Source organism: Alligator mississippiensis, chromosome 1 (genome assembly GCF_030867095.1).
Source record: "Alligator mississippiensis isolate rAllMis1 chromosome 1, rAllMis1, whole genome shotgun sequence".
Lineage (NCBI taxonomy): Eukaryota > Metazoa > Chordata > Crocodylia > Alligatoridae > Alligator > Alligator mississippiensis.
Genome location: NC_081824.1, coordinates 147,617,905 through 147,641,250, shown reverse-complemented (window position 1 = coordinate 147,641,250; position 23,346 = coordinate 147,617,905). Strand labels below are relative to the sequence as shown.

Sequence of the window (23,346 nt, the reverse complement as noted above, 5' to 3'; positions counted from 1 at the left end):
ATTCACAATTTGTAGATTTATTTTTCAACATATCCATTCATATTTTGTGAATAACTCCCACTAATACTAATGGGAAAACCCTCTCATTGCATTCTTGGGAGAATAAACTCAGAATGTGATTATGAAGACTGCCTGAAAGTCATGATATGACCAAAAAAGGGATAAAACACACAATTCATACTGAGTCTGTTAGTTTTTAATTAAAAGAAATAGATCATGGACATACTCCATGAATGCGAAACATAATAAAACACTAATTAAGTGATAAAATCATTACCCCTCTGTTTTATGAGGTTATTATATCCAATTTCTGTGTGGATAAACACATTTCATTATTGCTATGGAAAATCTGGCTAGTATAATAACAGTCTATTAAAAAAGCACCATATTTACCCAAATCAGGAGGACTTTAAATTTAACATGACTCCTCCTCCCCTTCCCCACAATAATTAGATTCTATGCATGCAAAATTATACATTTGTTATAGTTTTCCACACAAAGAACCTAATTAGTGGAAGGTTGTCTTAAATTCATCCCTCACACTGCTGGTGCAGAAAGCAGAGACAGGAGGGCGGGTGGGGGTTGGAGGCCAGACCCCTACCCCTTGCTCCCCCACCTCTTGTCCCCCCCCTCCATGCCTGTATGCATCCCCTTGCCCTTTGCCTGTACCTAACCCTCCCCACCCCCTACTCCCCCCCACACACTGCTCCCCCCTGCCCACACCCCTTACCTTCTGCTGCAGCTCTGCTCTGGACTGGGGCAGTCAGTAGAAGTGGTTGCCCCACCTGAACTAGCCAGGGAAAAGTGGCCATAGTTCCCAGCCAGGCTGGGTCATGGCTGGAGGGATCAGAGCTGGAGCTCAAAGTAAGGCAGGGTGCAGGGGGTAGAGGAAGCAGGAGGTGGGGAGGCAGGTACAGACATGGTGGGGGGCAAGGCTGCAGTTTTTTCCCTCCCACCACAGTCTCTTCTGCAATCCCCCTGGTTGTGTGGTCCCTCCCCTGCCAAACATGCCATTCCAGTCCAGGGCAGGCAGTGGCTCAGCTCTGGCTTCAGGCCAAGGCAGGGGGCTAAAGTCAGAGCCACCGCCTGCCCTAGGCAGATACTTGAATCCAAAATTAGGCTTTTTAATACCCCTCCGCTGACTGAGGGTGGGGAGGGGAAAGAACTCATCTTGAATTTGAGTAAATACATTGATATCTTTTTAAAGTTTAATAGAAACTTACATCTAAACCTTTTTTTAAAAACAATCTGTAGTGGCTGTTAAAGCTACTTTGGGCTGCTCTACACACAGACTAGCACCAAAATGGTTAAATCACTTTTCATTTTCAACATTATTTCTGGGGAAGGTGGGCCAATTCTTAGCACGTTCAGGGAATTACAAGCTCACAGTCTAACTAGATCACATCCTGATCTTGACTGCCATTTACCTAAAGCTGGTAGAGTTCAAAAACAACTTTAACCTGGTCTAGCAGCAGGAAGTTCTACAACCAGTGCTCCCAAGCCACCAGAGCACGTGCATCTCCACAGTTCTGTACAGTTCCATTAAGCAGCTGGGCTGCCAAGGTGCAAAATTCAGAACAGGAAGGGACTGGAACAGCTAGCTCAGCATGGGGATGTCTTCACAAACTTCCAGCTTGCTGCTGGGCAGTAGCAAAAACCTAAGTCTAGTCAACTGAGGTTGAGCAACCCTGTTGGCAGAACGTGATTTTTGTCATGTTTCGTCGTGTAGAGTAAGTCTGAAGTTACAAGGAGCCCTCTAATCCATGAAGTAATAAGAGACAAGACCCATAGAATTTAAAGGGTTGGAGGAATGAGAAAGAAATCGACTTTTGTCTACTACTTATCTTTTCAATATCAAAACACTATTTGTAGAGTAACTTCTTCCTAATACAATGCTGTAGCTCATAACAGATTATCCACGAAGTCCATGGATAGATTGCTCAAAAATGTGCAAAGGTCTTGGCGTTCAGCACTACATATAGCTCTGCCAGGAACTAAGTACCAACAGTGTCCATAAAGCTAAGCTTATAATAGTAGAAACACCCAGTTGCATGTTTGTTGCCTTGCCAATGTCCTGTTAAGCTGGCAATTTTGAAGAATGCTTCTAAAAACAGATTCTTGTCTTTCAAATTGAAAAGTTGAAAAACTATTTTATTAGTCTGGGAGCTCTCCCCCCTACCATGTAGTATAAAATTGTAACTAAAAAAGAAAAAGATATTCAAACTACTCTAAAAATTCCAGGGTCTAGACTGACTCTTTCCACAAGAGAATGGTTCACTTACGGTATGTTTAGACTAGAATATAAGATTGGGGGGGGGGGGGGTGTTAAACCTTAGTGAAGGCAGGTTAGTTACTCAAACTGAACCTTCACCTTCCTTCCAGGTTTTATCTCAGTCATCCAGACCATGTGAAAATATAACTTATGCTATTTACACCAGGGTTTTAAAATGTTAGCTAAAACATATTAACTAATACACTGAAAAAGTAAAAACTCCAAGGTTTGACCATAATCTAGATATGCTTTTAAAAGCTCTTCATCTATTTGGGTCCTACTCAGGTTTCCAAAAGAAAAATGACAAGTATTTGGGTTCCCCAGCCAATTTTTTGTGATTATATATTTTCACATTTTTTTTAAAAGTTCTTCCACAGATTTGTAAAGGACCCATACAAATGACAAGAAAAACTATCAGCCTAATCCAAAACCCACTGAAGTCAATAGAATGATTCCCATTGACTTTCATAGGATTTACATAAGGCCCTATGATTCCTGATCTACAGCTGGCTCATGATTAGATGCTGTGTTTTTGATTGCAGCCATGTTGGGCTAAGGACATAGGCAGACAAGGTTCTTTGAGTAGATGTGATATCTTTTATTAGACCCACTGAGTAGCTGGGAAAAAGTTCTTGAAGGGTGACTGCGCCCGAAAGCTTACCAAGAACTTTTTTTCCAACTACACAGTGGGTCTAATAAAAGATATCACATCTACTCAAAGAACCTTGCCTCCTCATGATTAGATGGACACTTACACCGTTGTGATGAAGATATGTGGGTCTAACTCATGTAGTCAGTTCCAGAACTGGAGTTTATTTGGCTACAAGAAACAGACTACATGAAAACTATTGTGTAAAGCATGAAGTAAGTCAACTGACAAAACAAAATAATTTATTTTCTAATCTCTCTGATGACAATCTTGCTTCTCTCTTAGATGATACTTGTAGTAACAGGTTAAAAAAAAAAGTATGATTTCTAGAGAGCGGTGAGTAAAATTATCAAAAACACCTAAGGGGACTTGGGAATTTAAGCCCCACATTCAAATTATATAGACATGTAGAAGCTTGAGGCACAATGACTTTAGCTGAGACTTTATGCACCTATACATGTGCCTGACACCTGCTCCAACACATTCTAATTAGAATGCATTAGAGCAGACTCAATCAATTAATCGAGTCTAATTAGAACACTCCAGCAGCCTCAGCATCACGTGTATTCAGTGTCCCTGGGTTTCAAAATGGTAGCAAGGGCACTTTAAATAAAGCTTGTTGAACGAGCTTTAGTTAATGCATCTGTGCTGCCATTTTGAAGTGCAGAATGCTACATACATGAGACGCTGCAGCCATTTTAATTAGGGCAGCTCTTGAGATTAAAATGTCCCTCCCTGCACCCCAAACCATATGTAAAGACAAGCTTAGGTTCCAAACTGCTTAATATATAAACTGTTGAAAATGCCATTTAGTACCAGATTTTAAATATTTAGGTGAGTAAAGAGGCAGGATGGTACCTAGTAGGAATTTTCAGAAGCAGCTAAATATCTAAACTTCCAGTGATTTCAGATCCCACTAGGTACCTACTTGATTTTTTAGGTACATAAACGCCTTTTAAAATGTGTCCCTTTGAAAGTCTTACCCAATACTTTCCTTTAAGGAATTTTCATTAATGTCTCTGAAATGTCTTGTAAAACTTTCAGCATCAGAACCTGCTATGTATTTTTTAATTCTTATACTTTTGGAATGGATAACCATTTTTGTACCTTCTTATATTATTATTTTTGGAGCAGTGAAAACAGTAATAAAAGTGAAATTGTAATCCCAATACTCTCAACATTAATTCTGCTTTAATAGAAATTTTGGCAGGGGAGGTGTACTGGGGACAAGGAAGGGAGAGGAAAAGAAGGGGAAAGAATGAAATGGGACAAATGATAACATCCATTTTAAAATTAAAATGTTTGTAGTTGATAGGTATGCTTCTCCAAGTACAAATGTGATGTACATACTCACATTGCCTTCCAAAAGCTCTTCCAAAGAACACCCTCTGTGTGACTGCTGATATTTCTCTTGAAAAAGCTTTCCATCAAACACCTTCCAAGGCATGAAATCATCCATGCTGAATGGAAAGCCACAGGCACTATTCGCCATAATCAAAGTTGCAAGACCACGAATAAAGAGAGCGCCGAGCTGTACAGCTCTAGAGTCCACTTGCACAAGCTGTTGAAATAAAAAAAACACACAAAAAATTTAATATAGTATATTAGCCATATAATTTTGCTGTATGTCACAAATGTTACCAAATGCAAGCCATCTCTGTACCACACAATAAGAATGTTTCCTAATCCCAACTCTAGGGGAATTCTGACATTGCTGCCTCATGTCCTCCTCCTAGCTGCTAACAATCTTTTGTAGCATTTATCATGATTTTCTGAATGATATACTGAGGTTTTTATTCATTAAAATGAAGGAAGTTGTTAACATTTCTTTTAAAGAAATCAGAGGTTAAGTCCCACATTCAAGTTTACACTTAAAACCAAAACTAACTCCGTGGAAGACCAAAGAAATAAGTAATGTTATTACATTCTGTATAATACTTCTCAAATGTTGGCAGTTGTCAAAAAAGGAATTCTTTCACTGGAATTCAAAAACTTTAACTGAAGTGATGGGGTGATTCATTGACCTTCCATAATTTGATCAAATGGGAAATGTTACCACATTTGATGGATACCGTACAAACTGTAAGATTTGATGTAACAAGGTTAACTATGCTCAAACTGTAGAAATATTTTAAACACTGCAAGACTTCCTCTGTCAGTAGTCCAAAGGCCAAATAACTTATTTTCAAAATGAATTTCTTCAGAAGAAATACTGGAATGGGGGAGACATCATCCAAAAAACACAAAGTGACCCTTAAACATCGCAGCCAGGATAAACTTGTTGGGAAGGTTTTAACCTCCTCCCATGGCAGTGTATGGGCAGTCATAAAAGACCTGGATCCAGCAAGGGAAAATTCCTCCAATTTGGCTGCTTCCTAGGCAGTACAAGGCTGCCCTAAAAGGAATGCCTCCCCACATAAACTCCAGCACAATAGTCTGCCAAGGTCAGGTAGGCTTCTCGGCAAGATGGCCATTGATACAGCAGTTTGTCAAGGCTGCCATAATTTAAAGCAGATGCTATGGCTGTATAACTTATAGACATAGGCAAAATACAGACATTTGGGGGCATTATTCAATCTATTCAAAATGGCATGGGGGGCAGGCAGGCTGGAGGAAGGCTGGAGGGGCTGGGGCGGTACCCCCAGCCAACCTACACCCCCATCCCTTCTACCCCTCCCCCCAAGGGACTTACTTGCTTGGCTCCAGCAGCAGCAAACACTGATAAAAGCAGCTGCACCTGGAGCAGATTGTGCTTTGGGGGTTGAGAGCACTGGCTGGGGTGGGGTGGGGGGGGCAAGGGGCTGTGGGGGCAAAAAACAGACCAGTGAGGCGGAAGGGGGAGTGAAAAGAGTAGCCCCTGGGCTGGGGCCAGTGGCTGGGTTTTCCCAGCTCCAGGGCTGTGCAGGAGAAGTGGACAGAAGTTCAATGCACCAGTTTGACCTAAATTGAATGAGTCTGATACTACATAGATCCAAGTTTATCTTTAACCGGCTTCTGCAATCTTTAGACCAGTTTGTGTGCATGGAACTTCTGCTCAGTTACAGGTTTAGACTGATGCTGGTCATTGAGACTGGGTCTGTCAGTGTAAAGGTTGGCACTGGGATAAGCTAAGCTTAAATCAGGAGGCCATTTTGAAAGGTGGCTTAAAGTCATCTTTGTCCTTTGTCCTGTAAGGCTGTGAGCTCTTTGCTTTAAGTAAAAATAGAATCTCAACCATTACCACTACAAAATTGTAGTGTATTACATTTGTGTAGTGCCTAGCATCTTGAAGGCCCACAAACTATGTGCACATAGCACCTCTGTATGTGAAGACTGGTAGCTAATATAGTATAGCACAAAAAACAGCTCTAGAGGGTCAACATTTTGGCCAAGGACAGAATAAAAATCAGAAACTAAGAGAACCTTTATTGGCCACACAGAGCAATAAGACCTCAGTTTTTAGATCTAATTCAAAGGAGGCATGCACAGTAAGTACAGGGAACAGAAGGCATCTAGTTCCATAGGATCAAGGGCTTCTAGATAATTTAAACAAGTGTGGTAGGGGGTGGGGAGAGAGGCAAACTTCTTGGCAGGCATGCCACAAGGTAAGTCCTGCCCCTTCCCTAAGTGCTGCCATCCAATCCCCTTCCCCTGCCTGATTTCGCTGCTCTGCTGTCTCCTCCCTGCCCAATCTGCTATTCTGCTCCATCTGCTGGGTGCCAACACAGTGGCTGCATATGCCACTTGTGGCATGTGTGCTGCAACTTGGCTACCCTGATTTATTCTGTTATCCCCCAAACTGAAGGATGCCACATCATATTCAATTACATGAAGCTGGAGATAAGAACCCGTTCTAGAGATAAGAACTTGGAATATTTAGAACTCATGTAATCCGAGTGACAGGCTAAGGAAAGTATTTCAGTTTGCTGTAATTTTTTTGGATTTGATATAACAACTGAGTGTGCCACATCAACTTTAAAATGAAACCTCCTTGGTTCTGATTGTGAAATAAAATTCCACAAGGCAGCATACAGAAGAAAATCCAATATTGAATCTACAGTGGTCCATGTGAGGTAATCCTAATTCCAACTGGGAGATTTTTCTAGAATTCCCTCCCCAAAACTTTTAAATTCTGTAAGCATAATTATTCTGAATTCCAGTATGCTAAGGACTACATAAAGCAAGTACCCAACATCTGAGCTTTCAACAGAACAGGTAGGCCAAACTAAAATTAGCCAGACTCCAAGACCTACACAATGGCATATCATCCCCTAACAACAACATAGCCAAAATCTAGGAGACATGGCCTCACTATTGTTATTCTGCTGATTCTTGATTAGTTCAGAAAGCGTGAGAGAGAGAGATACTGTATATTCCAGACTGTATATTTTGAAGTGCCAATTACTATCTTCTCCAGCTGAATTCCCAGTATGTGTGTTGCTGAAAACCAACTTTTGCAAGCGCAAAGAATATAGCTTTCAAAAAACGTTCAAAGTAGAGCCAAGATAACCAGTAAAGCATTTTAACTTGCTGAACTCAAAAAGTGAACTCTTGTCATATGTAAGGAACCTAATATCCTCTTACTCAATAGATCTGCTCCATCTGTGTACTCTCATTTGTATCTGCTGCATTTAAGGAGAAAAATATTAGGGAGTATTTTTGACTGTGTGTAAACGAGATTCCATTCTGGCCCATTACGGGAATTGAAATCTGGCACCTGGACCTTTCAGCTTCTGAAATGTGTGCTTGACTTGAAGCACGTGCCTTGTCCCACGGTCTTCAGTGGGAAAATTCATGTCAGTGAAATTTAAGCACATGCGTAAGTGTTTGCAGAACTGGGGTCTGCATTTAGAAAGGGAGATCTGGCACCTGGACCTCTTCAGCCTCCGCAAGAGAAGGCTAAGAGGTGATCTTGTGGCCACCTACAAATTCATTAGGGGGATGCAGCAAGGGATCAGAGAAGTTCACCAGAGCACCTCTTGGGATAACAAGGAACAATGGTCACAAACTGACAGAGAGCAGATTTAGGCTAGATATCAGGAAAAACTTCTTCATGGCAAGGGTGGCCAAAATTTGGAATGGGCTTCCAAGGGAGGTGGTGCTCTCCCCTACCTTGGGGGTCTTTACGAGAAGGCTGGATAGGCATCTGGCTGGTGTCATCTGACTCCAGCACTCTTTCCTGCCTAGGCAGGGGGTCAGACTCGATGATCTGTTGAGGTCCCTTCCGATCCTATCTATGAGTCTGAGCTGCTCTCTCCCTAAATCAGCAGTCTAATATCTGAATGATTAAAAAGGAAAAAGTAAGTACCATATTTACTCAATTCCAAGACAAGGTTCTTTTACCCACTCAATCTAGGGAAATCAAAAAACTTGCCTTGGAATGGAGTATTGGACCATTCCATCCAGGAGCTGTGGGGAGCAGCAGGAACCCAACAGTGCAGCAGGAACCCAACAGTGCAGCACATGTGGAGAAAGCATGCTGTGGTGGGGAAAAGGGTACAGGCAGCAGATTACAAGGCCTGATCACCAATGACTGGCCAAAAGTTAAACGTACAGGAACCTAAATTCTGCAGAGCAAGCTACAGTGAGGAAACCCTCAATTATCATCATGACAGATCATAGAAAAAGAGGAAGTAGTGGTACAAATACGAAGATACTTAAAGGAACAAGGGAAATGAGAGCAGTAAAGAGAATGGTGAAAAGTGAGAATGAGGATGTATATGAAAATGACCAGTCTTAAATTGTAGGATCTAAGAGAGGAGTAGGATTCACCAGGATATTCTGTCCAGAACCTAACAGAAACTAAGGTGATGTTTATTGACTTTATGACTTGCTAGTTTTTGTCAGAAGGTCTTTTTATAATAAATGATAACAGATTCAAATTGTTCAGTATGCGGAACCCAATTATTGGGGGGTTGTCTTGAATTCAAGGTCATCTTGGATTCAGGTAATCTTAGTATCTTTACTGTATGAATATTTTAACTTTGGTTTTTTAATGTCTGAAATGAAATGAAATGAGGTATCTGGAGCATATTTAACATGTTAGTGAACACATCTTTTCCTTTCCTAATCTGACTCGCTCAGTTTGTCCATTGAGAGACATGGAGAGAAAAAGAATGAAAGGAAAAACTCACTTAATTAGCAGACTACAGGTAAACATCTTTAACAACATATTGCATCAGAAGCGATACATATAATGATCTGGGCACACGTTTTGCTGTCCAGACTTCTAGATACTACTTCTAGTACTGCCGTTCTGTGGCATTTAACAAGTTACATTGTGCTTCATACCATTTGTAATCTGTAGATAAATAATTTGACCTCTCTCAGGAAGGACATTGTGAGAAATGGTGTCTGTAATATTTGGTGCATTTCCTGCATAGATGGTGGTGCTGGAGTGCAGAACATTACCAACATGTCAAAACCTCAGGCTGGTTTTTAACATTTAAAAGTTTAATAACACTCTGAATTGTCTTGCAGGCAAAACTGAAAGCAGTTCAAGACTGTATCAGAAAAAAATCTGGTTTTACATTTATTTTTCAAAATGGCAAAGCTTCCATGTCACTGTAAGCAGTATTCAAGTACGGAGATTTGAGGCTTGGGGGTCTCTGAACACAGTACCATCATTATTGATATGAGCATTGACAGTGACCAATGACTGAACATGTATGAAGACAAGAGCTATTTCAGCAACCAATACAGCACTTCTCCCAGCTATGCCTGACACATGCTAATGGAAAAGTTAAAGGAAGTTCATCATACTGCTGATAGTACTAGACTTGCTTTGTAGGAAAAGGACTTGACTCTCTAGAGGTGTCAATCTCACACTTCCCCCACACATTAAAGTTAGCAGTTGAGTCTTTATTTTAAATTAAAATTGGAAATCAATATTGGCAAAACTGAAGATATAGCTTCCACAATTATTTCTGTATTTAAATAAGGCAGGAAATGCATTCACTCGGGAGCAGTTTCTATTTTCTATGCCTGCTAATGATGAACAAAGAAAATCAAAGCACAGCGAGTCTGTGACAACGAGCCCATGCACATGGCAAACCACAGACTGCCTTTGCCATGGGAATGCTCACAACTGCTTGGTGTCAGCCATGCAAAGACGTCACTGTGAGAAGTGGAAAATTCCAAAAGAAAGGGCATTGTACCCTAGAGATTGCTTCTTATTGGAAATTGAGTCTGCTTTTGACTGTATTTTTTTTAATATTAGGACCCCAGTAAACTACACTCCTGTAATCTTGCTGCTGCTGCTCCTACCACCCCACCATTGATGCTATCTATATGAAGAGGACAGGGAGTTTGTGAGAACTGCTCCTGCACCAGGCGCTCATACTGTGATTCTGCTGTTTCTCCTACCTATAGCACCTCCCCACCTCAGAATATTTTCAGGAGAAAGATTATTTCATCCATTTGCCAACAAACCTGAAGCCTGAATAGTGAACTCAGCGTTCATCCTCTTTCATTATCATTGTATAATTAAGGTTTTTGACATAGATCTTGGGAGGCCTGCTCCTAAACCACACTGCATAATCTAATTTTAGAAAGAAATATGAAAATGCTATAGTACCCAGCATCAGTGAGGTGGGAGACTCATTAGTATAACATGAGCAATGTCTTTGCTGTAGCCATTTTAGAATAGTTTCTTCTCGTGTCTTTTTTCAGATATGCAGGCACAGATCTCGACTTTACTTACACTACAAGGGAACTAGCGTGGACAAAGCATTGAGCTCTTGTGGAGCCCCATTGATCTCTGAATGCCTACAAAGGCACACAAAGTGAAGTTTGTGCCATAGATTATAGGTCATTCTAAAGATGTTTGACTGTTTGTTTTTTTATTCTTTCACCCACCTTGATCAGAGGGAAAGGGGAACAGATAACTAAATCCTGGATTTGATGGCATACTTCCAGTTCAGACAGGATCAGCCAAATGAACCCCAGAACCAACTGCCTTTGTCAGAGTCTTTGTTACTGCTGGTAATAAGAGTATGGAGAAACAGTTACGGGGGAGAAGAACCTTCAGAATGACATGGGATGCATTTTAAGTCCTTCCCTACATAAAAAGAAAATATAGTAACATCTTTAAACAAATATTTATATGCATGCTGAGCTGCTTAGATCAACTCTATTAAGAAGATAAATGAATTAAGTTCTGAATTTATTAAACTTAATGCAGAAGAAGCAATTTTCCATCCAGTCACATTAAAGGGCCGTTAGATGGTAATAAATATTTTCCTTTTCAGATTTTGAGAATGCAAATGTGTTTTCAAGATTTTAAATGCAAGAGATCTGACAACAATCTCTTTTTGCATGTGCATACATGCAATCTGATTGCACAGATGAAGACTCCTGCCCATGCCCTTAAAAAACCTGTACTGCAGGTCTGTGCACAGCTTACAGAACCCACAAAAAACTTCTATTCTAAGGGGCTTTGTGGATGGAAATTCTAACATAGGTGTCCAGATTTTAGCATAGTTTAATGTTTGAAAACATACTTCAATACACACGTATCATTGCATATATGATTGTGAAAGTAAAACTTGGAAAAAGGCAGAAAGGGGTTGAAAACTGGGCTTACTATCTCCTTTCCCTTGAGACAAAGAAAAGATGGTGTGTTGATTTTATACTCATTTACCTGATTTAACAAGCTCTTTATTAGAACCTCAATGCACACCCATTAATATTATATAGCCATGCATGGCAATTATCAATTTTAGTGGACTTTAATATTTTCTCCAGGGCAGAAAGTACAGGATTATTTACAATAGAGTTTATTTTTTACACTGAAACATGCCCAGTCTTGAGTATTTATTTTTTTTCCTGATTTGGTATGTTTTCCCCCTCTGTTTGATACAAACCACAAGAGTATAGCTAACAGCCTTTTAAAAAAAAAAATTATATATTAAAATAAATATAACATTACAAAATGACTTGAATACTTTGTAGCTTTTATTCATTATTTTCAAACATAAAACCTCTGCCCACAAAGTTACGTTTCAGTCCCTGTATAAAAGAAAATTCATCCACACACTTCATTTAAACAGATTCTAGGACAGGCTATTACTTGCTAATTCCTGGTTATATCAATCATTCAATTTAATTAAAACAACCAAAAGCTTAACCAAGTAACTTAAATTGCTGGAACTCAAACCAAACGATGGCAATCAAAACCTGAAGCTATCTGAGCATTTGCTATACAAACTGGTTCTTTTTAGTTTTGTTTGAACTCAACCAGTGCATATCTAGAATTTCTGCTCTACAACTACCTCATATATCCTATCTCCCTCAGCCCATCTCTAACTGAAGTCATTTAATTTTGAACTCTATTTAATATAAGCTTAAGCAACAAACACAATCATAGCTTTAGAACTTGCCATTATATAAAAAATGACGCTTAGCCTTGCCCTTCATAAAAGTTGCTGGGAGGAATAAATGTAAACTATGTTTTTAGTACAGGTAGGAGACTTACTGACTGATAGCAAAGCAAGAATTTAACTTCAATAAGGTGCTCTCTCTAGGCTGGAAAACAATGCACAAAACAAATGAGAGTCAATTTGAAACCAATCTTCTCTGGACAGAGGCTTTACCTGCACTGGAGAGCTGCCCTAGTCTCAGTCATTAGTGCACATCCCTAACGGACAACAGGCAGAGCTGATAAAAACTCTGCTATGTGCTGGGTCATTATGCTTTGTTTTCAAGCAGGGAAAAGCTGCACTAGAGCATATGGTGCCTTACAGTGATTTATCCAGTCTATAATATGAGTCTGCAGTAGTGGAGTTATAATGGAACCTAGTCACCCATGGCTGTTACTGCTTGTGCACGCAAGGTACAAGACAGCTAAATAGACATGCTTAACCTAAAAATATTCTACTGCAACTAGAAGACACTTTGAAATGGAGAAAAAGATGACACAAAAAACTCTAGACCTGAACATCTAGTACTGTTAGTCTCTATAGGTGACACTGGAAAGTTAAAGAAAATCAACTAAAGGTGAGAATTAAGGCATGTAAGTTAAAACATAAATTTAAGTGTGTTAATAAACTGGCTCACTCAGGGGTAAACTGATTTTAGTTCATTCTTGTCTGCAGTGAACTAAAATCACTTTATTTCCAACTGAGTGGATCCTCATAGGTGTTTAATATGCTCTAGGTTATGCATGTTGACTTCACAACTTCAGTCAATTTGCCCAAGGATGGGTTTTTTTCCAATAAAATTTCCCTCCTTTGTTACTGTTGTTTCCACCCAAAAGTGGAAGCTTTGGTGGTCACATACAGTTTAAGTTCTATGAGGTGTAAAACTGTCCTGACTTGAAGTCAGGTATACAGATAATGAAAACTGAGGTAATTTGATGGAGTGGATAGATGTATGCCAAATAACATCGGCTGAAGATCTGGTCCATGATGCCTGAAATAGCAATGGCTGTCTAAAGCACCAACTTCTCTAGTGCTCCACCAGCAAAGCTGAAGTGATGGCAACAATGATAAGAAATTTTAGAAAAAATATCCTAGGGTAAACTCAGTCAAGGTTGTAAATTCAGTTGGCATCAATCAGCTTTTACATAACAGATTGTTGAAAGAATTGTCTTTTACCTCCTCCCTTGATTTGTCAGCATGAAAAAGCCAGTATTTTGGAAACATTTTTAAGCGTATTCTGATAAAAGACTAAACTTTAAGCTAAGCTCTTCCTGCTTAGGCAAGGTAGAAGTAAAGGCAGTGCAAATGACAAGAGGAGGAGGTCCAGTAAAGGCATCTGGTGGAACAAAAACTGGAAAAACCAGTTCTTAAAATGTTCCTAATGCTTCACAGTAAATATTTAACAGTAAACAGCTCAACTGTTTGGTGTTTATATGTTAAAGAAGGTTTATTTACTGGGTTTCATTGGGAGATTGATGTAAAATGATATTTCTGTTGAACAAAAGTGCTATTTACAATAAAGTTAGAAAACACTGAAGTGAACCTAAACAAAGGTTCAAATATTGCTTTACTTTTGGGTGTCCCATAAAAAATGAAAATCAAAACAAAGCAAGAAAGACACTACAAATATGACACTATATTGACCAACAGCCAGTTAAAATTACTTCTACAGTTCAAAAAAAGTCTCTCTCTTAGTTTCCGGTTTTGTACTACAAAATACGTCAGCAACAGAGAGTACATGATAAATACTTATTGTAAACTTCCAATTGCTATAAATGGGATTTGCAGGTGAGCTGAAAGAAGCAGATGTTTGCTGGTGTAGAGCTCCACTCTTGAAACTCAAAAGGAATATATGGCTATGCAATGCATAGTACAAGCACAGAAAACAAAAGTGTGGTTGCTTTTCTTTTATCATTTGTACTATAACTGTAAAATCAAATCTTGCTCAGCTCTGATTTGCAATTAGCACTGTCTTAATGAGAATCTCCAATATATTTGACTTTTATGAAAAATCTGCATAAACTTTCACAGCTGTCTTCCATAGGCCAACCAGCTGTTTAACAATGATGTACCACATATATAAAAAGAAACAGATTTAGCATGTGTATGACTATTAATTCTGTCTTCATATACACCTCTCTCTTTTGATAGATTCTCTGGAACACCTTCCGTGCTCCACTCCCCCAGCTTCCTCCTTCCCTTACACACACATTATTGGATTGGGTTGGAAACAAAAAATATAACTGAGATTTTGCTGGGACTTCCATTGTAACCTCCGCAGACCCATTTTCTTTCTACTGCTGTTGTTTTGATCTTTTCCCATACTTAACCTTAGCCTAAAGTTGTTTATTTGGGGGGGGGGGAGCTTATTTCTAAATGTAAACAAAATTTATTTGCATGTTTTCATGTTCTGAAAAGTCTTACTGTCTCTCTTCCCTCAGCTCCAATAACTTCCTATTATATAAAAATTAGGCTTCTTTATCTTTGCTTTCTTTCCAACAATGGTATTATTGGTTCTCAACCTTTTTTGTACCAAGACCCATTTGTAAACATTAATGGCTACTCCCAAACCAGTGCCCTGACCTGCTGTCCTCACCCCCAGGCCCCAGCCCCCCCAGTGTATAGGGCAGTGGGGGGTCCCAAGCAGCTCCTTGCAGGCTGGAACTCTGCCAGCCTGCAAGGGAAAAGCCAGTTTCCCACGTTTTTCTCCTTTAAAAGAGAATCCATTTTGAAATTTAAAGTTCATGACCCTTTCATATATTCTTGCGACCCACTTTTAGGCTGTGACCCGCAGATTGAGAAACGCTGCCTTAGATCACAGTTTCTCAACTTTCCTGCCCTGGGGGCAGGGTTGGTCTGTGGGCCAGAACCCTCTGCAGGAGTGACCCTGTGCAGTGGTCAGGCTGCAGAAGTGAACCCGCTGTGGGAGTGACCCGATTGAGTGGCTCTGGAAGCTGTGGTAATTAATGCTGTCACCATACTCCTCCTGCCAAATTTCCAGACCTGTGGGGGGACAGCACCTGGAACTAAAGGTTGAGCACCACAGTCATACATCACATCTTAGCTGTTGGTCATAAGGCCACAAGGACCTGGGAGTCATCATTTTATTGAAAACGATATTCTCTTCAACATCTTCTTGCTATTCAAGTCCGTTGTCCCTAGAGATGTTATTTTTGGTGAGCTATGAAGTTTGCAGCTCAACAAAAAAGAAAGTACTAAAGACAGTCATACATTTAAAGCCCCAAAGCTGGAGTGTGCCTTTGTCTCCAGCCAGGGGGTGATCAAGGGCTGCTCCATAGCTCCCTACCCTGAGGCTGACAGGTTTGTGACCCTTTTAAAGTTCCCAGTGTTTTAATGGGCTGCTGATTCCTGGGTTATAGGCAGTCCCTTCATCCTTGCTATCAGCTCCTTGCACAGATGCAAGGGTGAGGGGGCTCCCTGAAAGCAGTGCTGGGCAGGGAAGAGGGGTGGGAAGAGAATGCAGACTCCTCTTCAGTCCCTGCCCCACTTGTAGGGAACCCCCTAACTTTTGCCACCTGACTAAGGATGTTCTGGAGGTTCCTGCAGGGAGGCAGGGCATCTGTCCCCACCCTCATGGACCAGGGCTTTTCCAGGAGCATCCCCATGCAGGGGCAACATTAAAGGATAGGGGCACATCTCACACCTGGGAAGCAGCTCCTTGATCCTGGGCTGCCTGTGTCTCTTTTAAACTTTCTGGTTGGGTGGAAACAGGAACAGGGCTGTGTGCAAGCCTCTCTGATAGTCATGTTGGAGGGAGGGAAGGAGAGCAGAACACTGTGGGATAGTGGAGGGTCCAAGTAACATGCCATACATTCAAATTAATGTGCAATGTATATCTGCCACAAAGAAGTTTCACATTCAACGAGCAGCATCTTTGAGGCAGGTTAGCCCCTTTTATCATGCAATAAATTGCTTGAATGTCTGGCATGTTACCATTTAGTGTGCAAAACTTGCATAATCCATGCAATAAATGTAACATTTGCCACATGTTACTAATTCTCAGGATGAATTTGCTGCCATTTGTCCCTGAATCTGTCTCCCCTGCTGAAATTCTTATTATTTCTTCATTGTAGCAGTTTTCATCTGGCTTAATCATAGATTTTGTTACAGAAAAAAGTTTTACCGGAAAAAGTAAAACATTATGGTGTCAACACAGCTGATTTAGCAATTACACTTACATTTGGCTACCTTTGACAGTGCAGACATCGCTCACAACATTGGGTTACATCAGCAAGAGGCATAGGACACAGCAAGTGAGCATCCACTGCCTACCATCCTGCCATTATTTCAAGGAAATGTTTGCAGTATATTGTGGAGCTGCCTCCACTTACTGAGGTATTCTGTTGCTTCTATCGTGAAATTCTGGGAATGTGAAGTATGCTGGTAAAACTTTCAAGCATAGATCAGGCCCCAACATGCAATTAAGACAAACCTAGAAAATCATACTTTCTTTCAGGAACAACTGGTATCTCCTGAGTCTGGGGGGAGCACTCACAGAAACTGACGGTGGGGACGGAGCCGGTGAGCAGCTGCAGGTGCCGGCAGCAGAGACGGAGGTGGTGAGCACCCACAGACAAGGCTGGCGAGCACCCATAGATGCCGCCAGTGGCGTCAGCAGCGGGGATGGCCTTGTCAAAGAGGGAACGTGCTCCCCTGTGCCTCCTTACCAGTTGCCTATGGGAACAACCTAGCTGTTTATGATATACTTTGCTGTTTCCATATATTACAGTTCCCATTTATATGCTTTGTCCAAATACTTAAATTCTAAGGGACTGATTCTGTTCTCTGACATCAATAGAAAATTTCCATAGACTTCAATGGGAGCTGGACCAGATACCAACTGGGTATGCAGGAAGCTACAAAACTGCAGGTAACTGAATCATGTTGTTATAATTGGTGTTAATGCCGTGTGTTAAAAGTGGCTGATTAAAAGCTCTAAGGATGAACAACTGGCTCAGTGAGAGTTTAAAGGGGTTGCATAAGGTAAAACTTGGGTAGATGAACTTTTTTCTGAGCTTCCTTTGTATTGTGACACAGCTGTTCAGTGTGCTGACACTAAGGCTCATTTATCTAGGCCATGTGATTTCACGTAAGACCCTTTGGGATAGAAGATTTCCCAATAGATTGAGGAAGGAATACACAATGGTGTGTTTAAATTGTCAGATTACAGGACTGCATAGGGGTCCCAAGATGATTTGCTTACTGGGTCAAGTTAGTGCCATCTCTGATGAGATGCTTGCCACAGGGAACAGCTTGTGTGCAGTTTGGAGCCACCCTATATTCCTGGAATCAGGACTTGCATGCATCTTGTAAATAAGCAAATTACTCAGTTCTATATCATCAGTTTCTCCTTCAATGCAAAACTGACCTGCAAAACCCCATACTACCTGTGGCAAAGGAACATCACAACTACCTGTACGATCCAACTCCTGTTTCTGAATCAATTCAAAACTGCCTCTTAGTATACTGAAGTTTCCATAGCTTTCCTTTCCCCAGCGTGTGTGTACCTACATGTATACGCTCAATTAAATATTTAAAAGCACTGGAAACCCTCAACAACCTGAGGCACAGTGTTGCAGGAAGAAAACCATAACATAGCTATGTGAAGTACTGAACACCTCCAAACCACCACAGAAGAGACCATAAACAGGAAATGCTGGTAAATTAATACTGTAATTCAAATGTGACATTCTCTAGTCTAACATCACAAGGGTATTAGTAGGAGTTGAAAATAAAAGCACACATAGGTAAGAAGGTCAACTTCAACTTCTTCCTCATTCATATTTCTAACAGCTTATATTAACATGGACTAGAATGGCTCTTTAAGGCAAAAATATACTATGGAATGGGTATAATTCGCATTTCATAATTTAAGCTAGTATTTGGCTGCTTAGGAAATCTGCTGATGAAATAAGTCTTGTCTGTTTAAGAAACTGTACCAAAATAAACTTCCTGTAAGACAGCTGCTATTGTTACTGAGATGGTGTTTGGAATTATAGCTAAGCCTTAGGTAGTTCATATTGTATCAAAAGATTCCTGCAGGAAACAACAGCAAGCTTCATTGTGCTAATAATATAAAGTTATGTTTCAAATTTAAGGTAATTTTTTCTAAAGCAACTCCAGCCCTGGTCTAACTTTGCTCCTAGCAAAGTCAAAAGTAAAAGTCTTCCATGGGAGCAAAGTTAGTCTAATGCAGAGTGTTTGAAAACCTGAACCTTAACATACAATTGTTTCCTGACAACATATATGTATATGGCATATACACCTAACTGGTGGGGTATAGCTTTGGCCTTAAATGAGTCCCCTGGAATTTATTAGAGGAAAGGCCATATTTTTTAAACTCGAGTAGTCTGCACTTGCAAAATTTTCAGAACCATTTGCTATATTTGCAAAATCCATATCCATTTAGGTATCAAGTGTTTTAGATTTATGGGAAAAATGTGGTGGGTTCATAATGGATGCAAATGCAGATTTATAAAGCACAATTTATATGTCCATCTTTAGAAATGTAGCCCCTTAATATTAAGTTAACATTTTTTTTTTGTTTCAACTTTCCTGTGTTTTTTTCAATTTTATTTTTATTATTAGGTTTAAACAGTATGGGAGAATTATACAGCTCTTAAGGGTATCAAGTTCTGAGGGTCACAGTAATAAAATTCTAGTTCTGCAGGCTCCATATTGGTGAACCATTAGTGAAATCAATGTGACTGCTCACACAAGCATAAACCTTAGTATGGAATTGCATTATTTCCTTAGGCAGAATGCTCACCATTTTGAAAGATTGAAGCCCTCAGTTCTCAACTGTGAGATGAACTGTGTTTCAACCCAGTTTGCAAGAACAGCTGTAAAATGAGTAACTGGGGATAACTAGAGTTTAACACAGTGTTTCTGTTGCGCACACAAATCCGTCCAACTATATTTGTGCAACCAGATTAGCCTGTTCTCCTACCTTCTCACTTTCTTGAGTGAGAAGGCAACCCAAGTGCATTAACTACATAAGAGCCCACAATTCAGTTTCATTTGTCCCAGCCACATGGAGGATGGAATGGCTGCCCAGATCTTGTGCTGACTGCATAAGCACGTGGCTAACCAACGCCAGGGACACACATGTATCATGGGAAATTATTACCAGGAAAATAGCTGCCCATGCTGTTCTGTCTGTGACAAAGTGGTAAACTACACAGCAGCAGGGACTACTTACTAATGGTGGCATCATTGTTTATGACTGTCTAGAGAAGTGATGTGGTCCAGTAAATGATCACTGCACACACAAAATGGCTTTATCTTGAAGATGCTGTTACTTTCTGAAACTCTCTCATATTTCTAAAATTGTTAAAATAGGTTCCCCAGTCATTTACTTGATAGAACTTAAACACTGATTTGTGTTCACTGTAATAGCAGTAGGTGCTCACGTGCCAACCTAGTTGAGTGCACCATGTTGAGTGCACCATGATTTTGTGCACCATGTTGAGTGCACCATGATTTTCTAACTATGGTCTTGGGTTCTTGGAAGATTTTTGGTGTGACCACTAAGAAATGCATATCAGTGGTTAGTGTGTTTGCCAGGAAGTTGGGAGGCCTACACTGGTCTTTTCCCAGAGACTTGCTGCACAACCTTGGTCAAGTCACTAAGAGAGAGATTCACAAAGGATATTTAGGCATCTAGCTCCCATTTAGGTGTTTAACACTTATTGATTTCATTAGGAGTTAGAGTACATACCTATATACCTTTAAGAATCTGAGCTTTAGTCTCTCTATGCTTTGGTCTGTCATTTGTACATATGGAAAACACATCCCCATTTTGCAGGGTAATGACACAATAAACATAGTAAAGGCTGTGAGGTACTTGAGCATCATGGTAATGGGGCCTATATAAGAGTGGCAGACACTGCAATGTGTGTCCCAGATTTTACCTTAATGCAGTCCAACCTGCTTTGGAAAATGCTTTTTTACCTCTGCTACTAAACTGAAGTGTTATGATTCAAGGAAAAGTCAAGTGAAATTTTCACAAAATAAAAAGGGGAAAAAGAACAAAGTGAACAACCCCTTCTCTTGGTGTTACTAATTTATTATTAACACTTCATATTTACGAAGCAGTTGTAGCTCCGGATCTCATAATTCATGAAGATTACTAGCTATATGAGAGCTACAAGCAATTATCATTAGAACCATTCCAAATAGGCAGGCAGTGGACTAAAAGCTATGTGATATACCCAGAGTCACAATGCAATCACAGACATGAAAGAGCACAGAAATTTTGGCTCCCTCGTCTTAACTATTAGACACTGCCAACTAGTAACGTACTTCAGAGAAAAAAGGAGCAAAGATGTTCTTGGTGACCCTGTTTTTTTCAGTCTTCAAGGAGAACTGTTTACCTATAACACCCTGAAAGAAATTCCAGCACATCCTACAAAACACTGTAACTGTATGCCTGAAGGTTCATTTTATCCTTGCCTTCCATCCACCTACAAATGACTCATTAGGTCATTTCACAAAACATTTCTGGTACTTCCAAGCTTCACACAACCATCTGCTTTTTCCAGTGAAAGCCGAGACAGATGTGAAACTCGCATTCCTGTTCATGCGTAACAATGGGCATACTGACAGGTGCAGGGAGCCAAGAGCAGATGACGGGCAGGTGCGCGTGCCACTGCTTACTTAATGCAGGCTCCCTTCCCCTCCCCCAGACTCCACCCTCTGGGCAACACCTGCCACTTAAGGACGCAGGTCAGCTCTTAAACATGATGGAGTGTGGCCGCACCCGAGCTGGGCAAACACTTTATCTCCAACCTTCATGCATTTCTCATTCCTCGCAACAATCACCTCCTTTCAAGACAACAAAGAAAGGAGAAATATTTCTTCTTGTAATCAAATGGAGATTCGGTACTAAACTAGGTGGATTTGTGTCAGTCCACATCAGAAATTAATATTTCCCTCCCCTATTGAAAGTTACCTGACAATAATTCTATGTCGTCTTTTATCCGGAAAGATTCTAACATTTTCCCCAAACTGCGCAGAAAGGGAACACTGCGTAACTGAAATGTTGCCGCTTTTAGCCAAGCAGCAGACAAGCAGCTACAAAGCCATAAAGGCAGAAAAATATCTGGCACAGAATAGCAGGGCAAATTCATACACTTATAAAAAATGCAAAAGCGTCATTAACAGCTACAATGGGAAAGACAAATGCTTTCTTTCAAGGACTTGTTCCAGAAGATTCCCCACATAAGTAAATCGCATGCAACTAAATGCATCACTCTCAGGAGACTGAGACAGCTCTGCTGAGCTTTGTCTCTGTGCTGCCAAACAGTATAATCATTTCTATGTTGATATTTGAACCAATGACAAAATGGATGAATCCATCAAGAAATTATACTTTGCAGACATAAAGAAATAATAAAAAGTGTGTCAAGATAATGTTCAATGATAATGCTAATAATGCAGTAGGTAAGAGAAAAACAATGGCAATATCGTCTTAAAGATAACACTGAAAAACGACTATATTTCTAGGGATGGAACTTTCATTAAATATATGAGATGAGTAATTTCAGTCCCCAAGTAAGCACCTGTGCAAACATCATTTACTGTGCAAGTATAACACCTGACTCCCGATCTGATAACAGTAGGTAGGAATCATACCTAACCACTTCAGAGTCACTGGAGAACACAGACTGACAGACCTGCAGTACAAGTGAGCATGCTGACCTGAGGAGCTGCGATACAGCTTGCCAGGAAGGAAGAAATGGACAGAATATAACGCTTCTAGGATCCAGCATAATCAGGGCTCCTTAAGAATGGTCTTTCATTCCAATTTTCTCTACTGTAAATTACAAAGGTTTTGGGCTACTTTGACAAGATCATAGAAAATTAGAGGTGAAAGGGACCTCAGGAGGTCATCTAGTTCAATCCCGTGCTCCAAGCAGGACCATCCCCAGCCAGATCATCCCAACCAAAGCTTTGTCTAGTCAAGTCTTAAAAACCTCCAAAGATGGAGATTCTACCACCTCTTTGGGTAACCTGTTCCAGTGTTTTACTACCCTCCGAGTGAGAAAATTCTTCCTAATATCGAACCTAAACTTCCCTTGCTGCAACTTGAGACCTTTGCTTCTTGTTCTGTCATCTGCCACTACTGAGAACAGTAGTGGCAGATGACAGAACAAAAAGCAATGTCTAGCTCAGGGGTGGGCAAAATGTGGCCCGGGGGCCAGATGCGGACCACCAGGCCATTCTATCCAGTCCTCAGTACCCCTACAAAGTTTAGAAAATTAATATTTATCTGCCCCTGGCTGCCTATCATGCGGCCCTCAATGGTTTGCCAAAACTCAGTAAGTGGCTCTCCACCCAAAATAATTGCCCACCCCTAGTCTACCTCCACCCTCTTGGGACCCACTATCAGGTAGTTGAAGGCTGCTATTAAATCCTCCTCAATCTTCTCTTCTCTAAACTATATATGTCCAGTTCCCTCAGCCTCGCCTCATAAAGTCATGCCCTCCAGCCCCCTCACCATTTTTGCTGCCCTTTGCTGGACTCTCCCCAATTTGTCCACATCCTTTCTGTGTGGGGGGGGGGGGGAGGGGAGGAGGGGCAAACTGAACACAGTATTCCACATGTGGCCTCACCAGCGCTGAATAGGGGGGAATAATCATTTCCCTGGACCTACTGGCAACACACCTACCAATGCAGCCCAGTATGCTGTTAGCCTTCTGGGCAGGAAGGGCACACTGCTGGCTCATATTCAACTTATTATCCAGTGTAACCCCCAAGTCCTTTTCTGCAGAGCTGCTGCCCAGCAGTCAGCCCCTAGCCTGTACTGGTGCATGGGATTGTTCTGTCTTAAGTGCAGGACTTTGCACTTGTCCTTGTTGAACCTCAAGAGATTCTTTTTGGCCCAATCCTCCAACTTGTCTAGGTCTCTCTGAATCCTAGCCCTACCCTCCAGCATATCTACTACTTTCCCCAGCTTGGTGTTATCTGCAAACTTGCTGAGGGTGCACTCCATGCCATCTTCC

The 23,346-nt window shown here is 40.7% G+C and overlaps 1 protein-coding gene across 10 annotated transcripts in view; it reads right to left on the bottom strand.

Moving 5' to 3' along the window:
- Positions 1-23,346, bottom strand: part of FAM120B (family with sequence similarity 120 member B) — an 84,881-nt gene that overhangs the window by 14,970 nt on the left and 46,565 nt on the right. For all 10 annotated transcript variants that reach the window (XR_002087829.2, XR_002087827.2, XR_009455763.1 and 7 more), the window contains one exon: positions 4,276-4,482. Coding sequence is in view for 6 of the 10 variants with exons in the window: in XM_019479873.2 (XP_019335418.2) it covers positions 4,276-4,482 (207 nt within the window). In the remaining 4 variants the exon portion in view is untranslated. The remainder of the gene's footprint in view (positions 1-4,275; positions 4,483-23,346) is intronic.